The sequence below is a fragment of the Phragmites australis genome, chromosome 9, assembly GCF_958298935.1.
Source record: "Phragmites australis chromosome 9, lpPhrAust1.1, whole genome shotgun sequence".
NCBI lineage: Eukaryota > Viridiplantae > Streptophyta > Magnoliopsida > Poales > Poaceae > Phragmites > Phragmites australis.
Genome location: NC_084929.1, coordinates 11,988,702 through 12,000,990, shown reverse-complemented (window position 1 = coordinate 12,000,990; position 12,289 = coordinate 11,988,702). Strand labels below are relative to the sequence as shown.

Below are 12,289 nucleotides of genomic sequence, written 5' to 3'. Positions count from 1 at the left end.
AAAAGCACCAGTAGTTTGCTCACGAAGTATAAGACTACAAACTCACACGATATCGGGCTAGCAATATCAACACAAGTCAAGCTATTTCTAGGAACTCCACAAATTTGTGTTGTCAGCACATCCGACAAACATGGCCAACCTAGATAACTAAGGAAAAAGCAATGAACGTTACCAGCTACAACGCAAGAGGCCAACCGGCATTTGCGAGGCCGAAGAAACCAACTATAAGAGCCCCTCCCACCTCGCCCATTTCACCACCCTCTCCTTGCCGTCCTGCCCTGCTCCATATATAGATACCCACCGCCACCCTCTCCTTGCCGTCCTGCCCTGCTCCATATATAGATATCCACCGCCAACGACAAACCATGGGGCCAGCCCACCAACAGCTCGTTCTCCTCGCCGCGGTGGCGCTGCTGTCCGCCGGCCTCCTCCCTCAGGCGTTGGCGAAGGGGAAGGGACGCCGCGGCCCCGTCCACCCGCAGGTTGAAGCCATCTGCGCGCGCACCCCATTCCAGGAGGTGTGCAAGTCCACAGCCGGGCGGCATGCGTCTAAGTACACGGTGATCGACAACCTGGCCGTGCTCAATATGCAGGTGGACGCGTTCGCCAAGCGAACGAAGCAGGCGCGCAATAACGTCATTAAGACTTCCCGCACTATCCTGCCAGCACAGCAGCAGGATCTTAAGTTGTGCGACGACATGTACAAGCACACCCTAGATACCATCGGTGCGGCGCAGCGGGCCATCTCGTTCAAGGACAAGAACACCACGAAGATCATGCTGCAGCTCGCCGTTCAGGACTTCGAGTCGTGCAACCGGCCGTTCCAGCAGGCCGGGCTCCCCAACCCCTTGGAGAAGTTCAACACGGAACTCAGCCACATGGCCAACAACTGCATGGCACTTGCCAACATGATCTGAGCCATGCGAGGGAGCTGGGCATGCAGAGGTTAACGCATGGATATGGAGGACATCAGATTTTTCCGTTTTTTAAGAAGTCATATTTATTTTATTAACTACGTGTTTTGTTGAGACCTACTCCTATATATGTTGATTACCATGTCCCGGCCTGCATTTCTTGAGTAGGTCTTGAAATGAGGAAGAGGGCCTTTCCCACTTGTGTCATCCTGGATTGCTTTCGTTTCCATCTATTATTTAACTTTTAAGTGGTTATTTCACTTCATTTCTGAGAGTTTCTTTGACTGCTCCTACCATGATTCAAATCCTACTACCCACAATTTACATAGCTAGTGTATTCAATTTAAAAATTTATAGACATATAATTGGGGTGCACTTTGTGGGTGTTTGAGATCTATATACACGCTAGAGATTTTGGTGCTAAAATTTGTAGGCCTATTTTGCTATTGGACGTGAGAAACGATTCCAAGTTGCTAGAGGACACCAGAAGAGTTGATCTTTAAGGGTGAAAACGGATATGATACCAATGAATAATTTATTTTTCACATTGCTACCCATATTTTAATGCAAATATGAATACAAATTCAAATATTCTCAAATGCAAATTTGAATCGGATTATTCAAATACAAATTCACATTCGAATACGTACTATATTCAATTGTATGCAAATATCCTACAACTTTAATGACAAATTATGAAATAAAAAATTCATTTGGTACGAGCACGATGAAAATTCAACATAAGGAACTTAATTTTTAGTGGATTTATCATCTACCTTAAAGCAAAGTGACACTTTTAATACAATACCATGTCTTTTCATCTACCCATTTTCCACCCTATAGAAGACCCTCATTAACCAGTGGTGGGCCCAGCATTTTCATCTTGGGTGTACATACCTGTCATATTTGTGCCTGCGCGCGTAACGACGTGCGTGTCGAAGATTAGTTCCTGATAATATGTACATAAATTGACTTGGTACCTTCGAGTTTAAGGATTAATCACCAGACAAGATAATCGATGTATACATGTTCGAGCCTCCGATTGGAGTAATACCCTACGTCCTATGTGGTTGTTGTTGCCGTATATTGATGATCTCAAGTATAAGCAATGTGGTTAAAACTATTACAGAGAATAGATCGGATCTAATCTAACATAAGGCTAAAGTCGTCGAATATCTTCTTTGCTAGGGTCTTCGCATGTTTTGTGTTGTTGTCTCTCTCCTTTTCCTCCCCAGCCTTTCCATCTTATTTAGGGGTGAGGTACCAACTCCTATCCAGCCGTAGTCGATTGGGAGTTGTCTTCCTTGATGTCCAAGTACATAAATATGTTTTGAATAATGATCATATCAGGTTGGGTAATCAATCTAAACCTTCCTGATATGTACTTCCTTGATTCCGGGTATATCAGGTACCGCTGATTCGGTTCCGTGATATCTGAAGCTTCCTAATGTGTGTTATACATACCCTGTCTATGTGTGATATACTCCTTATGCACATGTACCCCATAGTTATATATTCGACAGTAGCCCCCTAACTCCACTCCGGAGGAGAGATTTCCATAAGCACCTACTCAGAGTACTACCAAGTTTAAGCTTGGTTGAGTAAAGTAGTTCAAACTCTTGGTAGAAAGAATTGAGTATGGACGAATACTTTCCCGACTATCGAGTGGAAGCTTAGTCGGGTCGAGCGCCCTGTGGCTAATCGCACTCGAGACCCAAAAAGATTTAAAGAACTCATCTAATCGACACCCGACACCAAGTAGAGTTAAAAAAAACCTTTCAAAAGTTGAAACGACGGGTATGGGCGCATTTAATGCGGGCAGAAGGGTGTGTAGAGATTCGCACATCGTCATCATCCTGTCTTTCTCGTCGACCGAAGTGCCGTAGAGATGGGAGTATTTGCCGAAGCAGAATCAATTTCTGACTTTATTTTGGAGACAATGCCTACTTATACTTCCCAAGAGAAACTCCATCGCCTCTTCTTTCCCCCCCTTTGCTAAAACCTTGCCTTTAGATCTCCTCTGCAAACTTTTTCAGCATCATCTACTTTCGTTCAAGGATTTTCATTACCCTCCCTGAGTTTCATGGCTGAGAATCCCAATTGGGCCGTTCTGCCATTGGGAGAATTAGATATCATCTCGAACAAGCTGTTGCACCCGGAGGATTTCGCTTTCTTCCACTGTGTCTTCACTTCTTGGCGTGAAGTGCACAGGGTGGCAGAGTTTGTGGCATGGATCTTGAAGGGACCATTTGTGCACAATGATGGCTTGGTCAAGGTGCATTGTCTGGGGAGCGAAGCAACTTTCGATCTTCGTTTCCAAGGTTTAGTCGGTGACAGTTGTGAGATAGTCGGGGCCTCAAGTGGTCTTTTGATCGTCATCGAGCGAGGGCGCCAGGTCAAGGGCAGAGTAATCAACCGAGTGACAGGATGGTTCTCCAACCTTTCGTCACTCTCTTATGATGTGTTTTGGGTAAGCCTAGAGGGATGTGTGGTGCGAAAAGACGGGAGACTATTCATCATCATCATCCCAAGGATGTCATGTTTTCAACTTCAGAAGACAAAGGGTGTACATATGTTTCTAGTTGATGGTCCACTACATTGGATCCAAGTCTCCAGTAGCAAATTCTGGTGGCGCATTGCTGATTTCCTGGATGGGATTGTTTAGGGGATCCATCAGGGGTCATTGCGGCACTGGAACAGTCGATACCGGAGTTTGAATTCTGGCAACCTGGTCTGGGGGGCACTCGACTTATCTTGGAAGAGATTCGCATCCATGCTTTTAATGATAACATTTGGAAGCCTCTCGATCGGAAAGCTTAGAGGAAGGAAGAAACAATTCTGCTGGGCTTGACTTCTGAAGTTGTCCCTCCAATACCAGGGATTACCAACCCTGGTTGAACTCTGGGCTTCCGTTGGACAAATTCAACTTTCAACCAAGATGAATACTCGGTGCTCAAGACTCCGCAGCCCGACGCTATTTCCAGGATGGTCAAATCCCTTGAAGGTAATTTTAAGTGGTGTTCTTGTAGGTGGATATCTCCCAAGCTTTTTCGTCAAATATGTAATAGGCTTCTTCTTGTTTGATAATTGTACTAGAGGTGCTGATATTTGGCCTGTCTAATATGCTATCACTACTATTTCCTTGTCTATGAAATAGAGTTTAGCACAAATAGATGCAAAACTGATCAGAGCGTGCTATAGTTATTCTTGAGATTGATCAATGATATGTCTGTTAATACCTGAAATCATAGCTAGACGAGTCATTAGATGCGCTGCCCTCGAGTAGTCCAGAAGACTGTAATAATAAGTAAAAGAGTAATGCAGAGCTAAAAAAAGAAAGATCATATCAATTTTTTTGCGAAGTTTTATCAATGTGCGCATTCGATTAGCATACAAACATGAACTCGATAGAGAGCACACGCAAGGTAGACTAGGACTTCATAACCCTTTTGGCCGTTAGGCGTGAGATGTCTAACAATCTCTGTGCGATTATGCCTCTTGAGGTATAATTGTCCGTCATCGACCCAACACATGCCTCTGTTGGTCCTATTCAATGTGATCGACAAGAGCCAGTTAAAATTTTGCAAAAAACATATAACAAACATATGGTATTATGATGTAGCCTTCGACTCTATGGTCGAGGAAGAAATTACTCAATCGGAGAGTAGAAAAGGACATACCTATACTATTGATCAGAAAGTAGTTTTATAGCTCAAAACTCTGTACTCGACTGAATCTCGCTCTCAACCATGTACTCGATAACGGAGTCGGTCGAAGGGTGAGGCTCGTTCTTGATTGAATACTCGAGGATGCAAGCCCTAGAGTGTTATGGTTTTGACTGTAATATGATTATCGAGTGAACTTGAATCTGTGGGCATGTGGGCATTAAAAGACCCCACTCCTATTTGTACTTATTTTCACCGCAACATTGATCTCACGCGTCATAATGACCGCCCATCCCTCTTTGCAGAGACAAGACAAGCCAAAACGCCATCATGACTTCCACCAAATGCTCTAAGTGACTGAGGCGACGCCATCGTTTTGGATCTTGATGGCCACATTTACATATTACAACCTATTTCCCCCGCTATAAATAGAGGGAACTCAAAGTCGTTTGTCTGTCGTCTCCTTTGTTTTTTTTCCCCATTGCCTCCTAGGACTCATATAGCTTGAAGCCATGGCCTCCAATCAATCTCCGCCTCTTAAGCTGATCCCAGAGGTCCTTTCCCCTAGGCCTCTCGCCATGTACCTCCTAAGGTCATCATCATCATGTCTTCCGATGACGAGGACTCGAGTAGCGGGCCTCAGAAGGAGAGGGAAGAAACATCCAACATGGACCATCAGCGTCCCCTCACTACATGTTTGCCGTTATATCAAGACCTATGCTTTGCTGCAGTGATCTGCACTGGAGTGGAATGAAGGTGGCGATGATCTGGACCAAATCATCAACCAAGCTTCCATTGAGGTCTTCAGCGGTGGAGCCCCCGAGTCATCGCCGACGAAGGAGGCACATTCGCCTTCTCCATCAACAACCGTTAGATTGCCTTCATGCCAGGTAGAAGACCACTTGGCATCACCTGTGCCTATCATCAGCTCTAGTAGGACCTTCGTCTCGGCCACTTTTCCTGGCTCATATGCTGGTCGGCGGCCGATTCTTGGGATGATCAGCTGTCACTCGAGGGAGGAGTATAGAAGGTTCCTCAACTCATTCAGGGGCGAATGAGGGTCCATACGCTTCCAAACTTTTGGAGGTGGTGGATCTTCACTATTTGCTAGAGCTAGGCTCATCCTTTCTGTAATCTATCTTATGAATAAAACTTTCAGAGTTGGTAGATGTTCCACAAGTGCTCGAGTATCTCACCGTTCGGAGTAGATAGCCGTACTGACCTAGGTCAGGTGACTCCGACTACTATGTAAGGTCCTTCCCACTTAGGTGATAACTTGTGGCGCTGGGCCCTGTTTCTGTACCTTTCGCTGGATGAGGTCCCCAGCAGTGAGTTGCCTAGGATGAATTCTCTGACATTGATATCTACACAACGCCTGTTGATACTTAGGTGCTCGAATAGACACTCGATCTTGGTAATCCTTGAGTAAATTTATGTCATCTGCTCATAAGTGCTCCTACCCTTCTTCAGAGTAACTTTCCACTCGTGGTGATCCGAACTACAACTCGATCAGGAACACCGCTTCCGCTCCATATACCAAGAAGAATAGAGTTTCACCGGTGGCTCTATTAGTCGACATATGAACAACCCATTGTACCGATGGAAGGTATTTTACCCAGCGTTTCGAGTAGGCTTTTATCCTATCGAAGACCCAAGTTCTGATACCCTGCAAGACTATACCATTAGCCCGCTCATCTTGACCAGTACTCTGAGGGTGAGCCACGGAGGCAAAACAAGTCTTGATGCTGAATTCTTCGCAAAACGCAATAAAGATTTCACTTCTAAACTGGCTACCAATATCCGTAATTATCCGATGTGGAATGCCGAATCGAGTAATTATGCTCCTCATGAAATTCTTAGCCACTTTTGTGGTTATTTTTCCTACGGGTTATTCGATGTGGAATGCCGAATCGAGTAATTATGTTCCTCATGAACTTCTTAGCCACTTTTGCGGTTATTTTTCCTATGGGTTTGGCCTCTATCCACTTGGTGAACGTGTCGATAGCCACAAATAGGAACTTGTAATCACCTTGGGCCCTTGGGAACGGTCCCAGGGTATCCATGCCCCAGATGGAGAAAGGCCAAGAAAGAGGAATTGTTTGCAAAGCTTGGGCTGGTCGAGTGGTCTACCTTCCGAAAATTGGCATGTCTCACACTTTTTGACCAGCTCAAAAGCATCCTGGAGGGCAATCAGCCAATAGAATCCCTGGTGGAAAATTTTACCGACCAAGGTGCGAGAAGATGCATGATTGCCACAAGTTCCTGAGTGATGCACTTCATTAAGATTCCGTTACTCCCCTTACAGTAGAGCTCGCCATTTACCAAATGTAGAGTTTGGATTTACGAGCAATTTTCTTTGCAAATGCATCATCATCAGGGATGTCACGACCCTCGAGATAGGCTTGGTATGGATTCATCCAAGTCGATTTGCGTTCGAGTAGTGCAGCATCCATGTCTGTGGGTTCTACCTCGCAGACCTGGCCAGACTGCTAGTCCGATTAGGCCGCATCCATTCACTGAAATGTCGAGACAGATGGTTTAAGGAGTTTCTCAATGAAGACCCCTATGGGTACCAGTGCCGGAGAAGAAGCGAGTATAGCAAGTTCATCCGCACCAGAGTTATCACTCCTTCTAATATGCGTCACTTTTAGCCCTTCGAACTTTTGCTCGAGCTTACGTACCTTGAGTAAGTAAGCCATCATGTTGTCGTCCAAGCACTAGCACTCCTTTTGAACTTAGTTTACAACTAGCTGTGAGTCCCCTTTCACAAGAAGTCATTTAATCCCAAGCGATGTAGCTATTCTGAGCCTGTTTACCAATCCTTCATATTCTACCACATTATTAGAAGCTTTAAAGTCTAATTGAACAACATACCTAAGTTCGTCGCCCATTGGAGATTTGAGTACAATGCCATCCCCCGAGCCCTGAAGCATGAGCGATCAATCAAAGAAGAGCTTCCAGTGATCTTCAACCATTTTTGGCCTTGTCTCTTCAATGCTTGTCCATTCGGCGATGAAATCTGCTAACACTCCAGATTTCTTGAAGTTGTCGAATGTTTCCCTGAGATCGTCAACCAATGCACTTTTGGTTTCCAATTTGACTATGACATCATCGACGTATGCTTCTACATTGCGCCGAATTTGGGGTTGTAGGCAATTTTGAATACACCTTTGATACGTAGCACCAGTGTTTTTTAAACTGAAAGGCATCTTTACATAGAAAAATACACCGAAGGGAGTAGTAAAAGTCTTTTTCTCCTCATCCTCTAATCCAATGCTAATTTGGTGATACCTTGAATAGTGTAACACCCAGTTTTAAAAAACAAAACCAGGCACAACACATGTATGCCAGGTTCAAGTTTCCATACATGTGCTACATCATCAGTGTATCATCACAGTGCCATTATTACAACATTATTTAACTTATTACAAAGGACCCGAGGGTCTAAAAGAAAAAACAGCGGAACTAAAAAGAGGTCTTTAGTGCCAGCGGGGCTTGCATCTTCCACAGGCATCAACCGGGGGCACACCAGCCTAGAACAGGAGCTCAAGGTCGAAGTCATCCTCGTTGAAGGTTGCAGCTTCATTGACGGCTTCCGAACAGCGGAAGAATGCAAGGAAGGGGACAACAAGTGTGAGTACAAAGATGTACTCCGCAAGTGGAGGGAAAACATGCTATGGGGCTTAAGTCAAGGAAAGGTTAGACATGGTTAACTGCACTATGCAACTTAAGCTATGACTCCAACATCAGGCATCCGATTTACTAAGTGAAGACATAACTGTATCAAAAGGATTGACTCATTGAAATCCATCCAACTATCAAGACTCAATAGGTAATTCCATTACCTGGCTACCCGACCAACCATACCAAACCCAGATTCCAACTAATCCTGAAGAAGTCCAAGCCTGCTCTTGACCGTGAGCACAGCTGATTGATCAGTTTGATACTCTACAGAGTTTGCACAGCTTTCCCCATGAGTCGTGATTCCCATGTTGCTCCATACTTTCGGGGTGTGGAGTCGGGGTCTCACTACATGGCCTTTACAAAGCTCCCACTAACTTTCAAGCACCCACTGAGGTTTCACCGCTAACAGGCGATTCCATCGCTGCAGAAGCCCCCTCTTGTGCCACCTAACCGTCCAATGGTGCCCACAGAGCCAGAGGGGTGGCTAATTAGTTGGCCAGGCCGTACCCATATAGGTCTCGTGGTTGTGCAGTTTAGCTGGGTTAAATTCTTCAAGAACTGGTCCTTAGGACCCCACATAGGAACAAACACAAACGTGCTATTCAGCACCACCACAACCAGCCAACCTGTTAGGATCCCTATACCATGTTGCTACAAAATTACCCTTCCCTATTCTTGTTCCATAATCATTAATCAATGTTAACATCTTCCGAACTGTTGCAGGTCATTATCAAGGACCCTTGACAGCCCCTTGGCTTAATCAGCTATGCCTCCCAAACGCTCGGCCTCTCAAAACCTCCGCCTTCTGAAACCCCAGCATTTCGGAGCTCAGCCTCCTAAAGGCTCGGCCTCTCAAAGTCTTCGCCTTCCGAAGCCCCGGCCTTCCGGAGCTCAGCCTCCCAAAGGCTTGGTCTCCGAGGCCTCGGCCTCCCAAAGCCTCCCCCTTCCGAAGCCCCTGTCTTCCGGAGCTTAGCCACCCAAAGGTTCGGCCTCCTAAGGCCTCAGGGCTTCCCGCTGCCCGAGTCGGGTTCCCGGAGGTTACTGGGTGAGTCATCAAGCCTTAGGAAAAATCTGCCAAAAGGGAAGAACAGGTCGTACTTTGCCTGCGAGGAGGTGACCGGCATTAAATGCCTAGGCTAGTGGACGACGCTCTGACACTCCGGGATGATGGTACCTGCTGTGACACCCCTGATAGTGCGACAACGGGCCACAGTTGGCAACCGGCCCGCCTCCTTCAAGGGGGCAGGCATCATGATAATTACCACGGTGGATATTTATCTCCCCGATAGGATAGAAGGTAGTTATTCAGGATAAGGCCCAGTAATTTGGTCAGATCCCGGATATTTGTACATTATGATAACTTGTACGCTAAGTTACGTATGGCCCTATAAATAGGAGTTCACGGTCCTCTAGGCAAAGACGGACATGGCGAGAAAGAACACGCATCATAGTGAACATTATGATACTCCTCCCAGAGTGATACATTTTCCTATCATCAATATACTCGTGGTGTTTCCTCCTCTCAAAACTTCATCTCCAAGCTTGAGTCAGCTCATTAAAAGAAACCTTCATTGTACTTGTTGGGGCAAGACGAACTCTTGCTCCAACACCAACCATGACTGCACTAGCACAAACTACCCATTATATCTCATGACAAAACAACGGCGACAAGGAATTATCATTCAAAACTAGTAAACTGTAATGTGGGATTCCATTTATTCAAGCATGCAATAGAAGTATAGTGATCTACACATGAATCCTAAAACAGGGCAAAAATGCTCAAGGACACTTGCCTTCAATGGAGGGTTGCTCAAAATCTTCGAAAGCTTGGTCTTGGAGATTTTTGAACTGCTCAGCTCCTAAGACGACAGACCAAAAAAGCACACAAAATAAATCTCTAAGGATAGTATACCAAACAATGCTATATCTAGATAAAAACGCTATAAAAATATTCTGCTCGTCGCTATGAACATTTGGGTGTGAAAATCGCCCAAATCGGAGCTACAAGCAAAAAGTATTGAGATTTTGAAGTTCCAGGGCTAAACTACAAATTTTACTTGATTTTCAGAGAAATACCGAATTGATTTTATACTAAAAAAGTGGATTTATGATGTCATAAACATTTGCTAAATTATTTTGCTACTGGAAAATCCATGGAATACGTTTATGGGCCCTGTGGACCGTCCTTATGGCCGATCCACGGTTCACGATGGACCGAGGCTCAAAGGTGTCAGCTCGGTCTAATCTGAGCCGTCAGACTTGAATTGGGCACCCAAAGTTTAAAATGGGACGGCGGCCAGCGGTGCGGGATGGGGAGGCGGTGACCGGAGCTCGCTGGAGATGCATGAAACCGCACATCTGGCCATGGTTCTCGATGGCGCTTGGCGCAAAAGAGAGAGGAGGGGAAAGTGGTTCTCACAACGGGTCTCGTGGTGGTAGAGGAGCTCCGAAGGCGGCCGGTGACAGAGAACGATGGGTGGTGATGCTCGGTCTCGGCGGGGACGGTGTCTGGCGGCGGAAGGAGCTCCAAGAGGTGTCCGCAAGTGATGCTTGAGGTCCTGCAACACCAATGAAGGGATAACCAAGGTCAAAAGAGGTCTGGCCATGGAGAAATTAGGCGGTGACGAGCTCCTTACTAGCGACAATGGTGGTGACAGTGCCGAGCTCAAATTCATGCACAAATCACAGGGGAAATGGATGGTTTGGGTGCAGAACCTCACAAGGGAGATGATGAGAGGCTTAAATAACCGAGGGAGGGAGAGGGGCGGCCGGATTTGAGAGGATTCAGCCGGCGCCATGATTTCCATTAAAAGCATCGATTTCCATATTAAAGAGAGGAGAATGAAGGGGGAAACGATCGGGGAGGAGGGAATAGGGGGCGGCGATCACGGTGGTGGGGTTTGATTAGCGATTTATGGCGCGGGCAGGCAGGATTTGATCAGGCACAGGCGATTTTGGGGGCCGGTTGAGTTGGGCGGCGGGAGGTTTGGGAAGAGGTGCTGGTCGTGCGGGCAGCTCGGCTCGCAGCTCGGCCAAACAGCAGGCTGGCTCGGTCTCGCAGGCTGGTGCGGGAAAGAGGGGCGCGGTCCACTCGGGTGAGAAAAGAGGGGGAGGAGAGGAAATGGGCCGGGAGAGATGGAATATAGCCTGAAAGCCATTTTTCAGTTTCAAAAGCCTTTTCTATTTTAGATTTCAAACAATTTCAAAAGGGGGTTTTAACGAGCAACTTCTAGCGAATTTTTGCAAACTTTTCCACGCATAAAAACTCTATTGCACCTACAACAGAATGAATGCTTCAAACATATAACCTATGCCAATTTAAATTTAGAAATTAATTTCCCTATTGAGCAAAATTGCAACCACCTACTTAATTTCTAGAAAAATTTTAAACTGTTACAAAAGTTGAAATTTACGGTGTTACAAACCTACCCCCCTTAGGCTGAATCTTGCCCTCGAGATTTAGAAGGATCGGAGAAGAGATGGGGAAACTCGGTCGTCAGATCATCTTCTCTTTCCCAGGTTGCTTTTCTTCTGAGTGATGCTTCCACTGCACCTTGAACATTCAAACTCGCCTATTTCTGGTGACCCGTTCTGACATATCAAGAATCTTGACCGGATATTCAGAATATGAGAGATCCACTCGCACATCCTGTTCTTCTACTAGCAACTGTTCTTCGGGAACTCTTAAGCACTTCTTTAACTATGACCCCATGGAAAACATTGTGTACTCCCGAGAGTTGAGGTGGTAACTCAAGCTGGTAAGCTACTTCTCCTCGTCTGCCTAATATCTTGTACGAACCAATAAATCGAGGTGAAAGCTTGTCTTTAACCTTGAATCTATGTAGACCACTGATCGGTTATACTTTGAGATACACGAAATCTCCTACTTCAAAAGTTAGTTCCTGGTGTCGATGATCTGCATAACTCTTTTGCCTTGATCGTGCTTTTTCATATTATCTCTGATCTCTTGCACTTGTCTTTCTGCTTCTCTCAGAACTTTTGGACCAAAAACTTGGCTTTCTCCGG

The 12,289-nt window shown here is 45.7% G+C and overlaps 1 protein-coding gene across 1 annotated transcript; it reads left to right on the top strand.

The window, feature by feature from the left end:
• Positions 1 to 365: 365 nt before the first annotated feature.
• Positions 366 to 917, top strand: LOC133928469 (uncharacterized). Its single transcript, XM_062374805.1, has one exon. The coding sequence runs from the start codon at positions 366 to 368 to the stop codon at positions 915 to 917; it is 552 nt and encodes a 183-aa protein (XP_062230789.1).
• The last annotated feature ends 11,372 nt before the right edge of the window (positions 918 to 12,289 follow it).

Bases quoted from the DNA above. Each gene is read 5' to 3' on its own strand.
- LOC133928469 (XM_062374805.1), top strand. From the start codon at position 366: ATGGGGCCAGCCCACCAACAGCTCGTTCTCCTCGCCGCGGTGGCGCTG.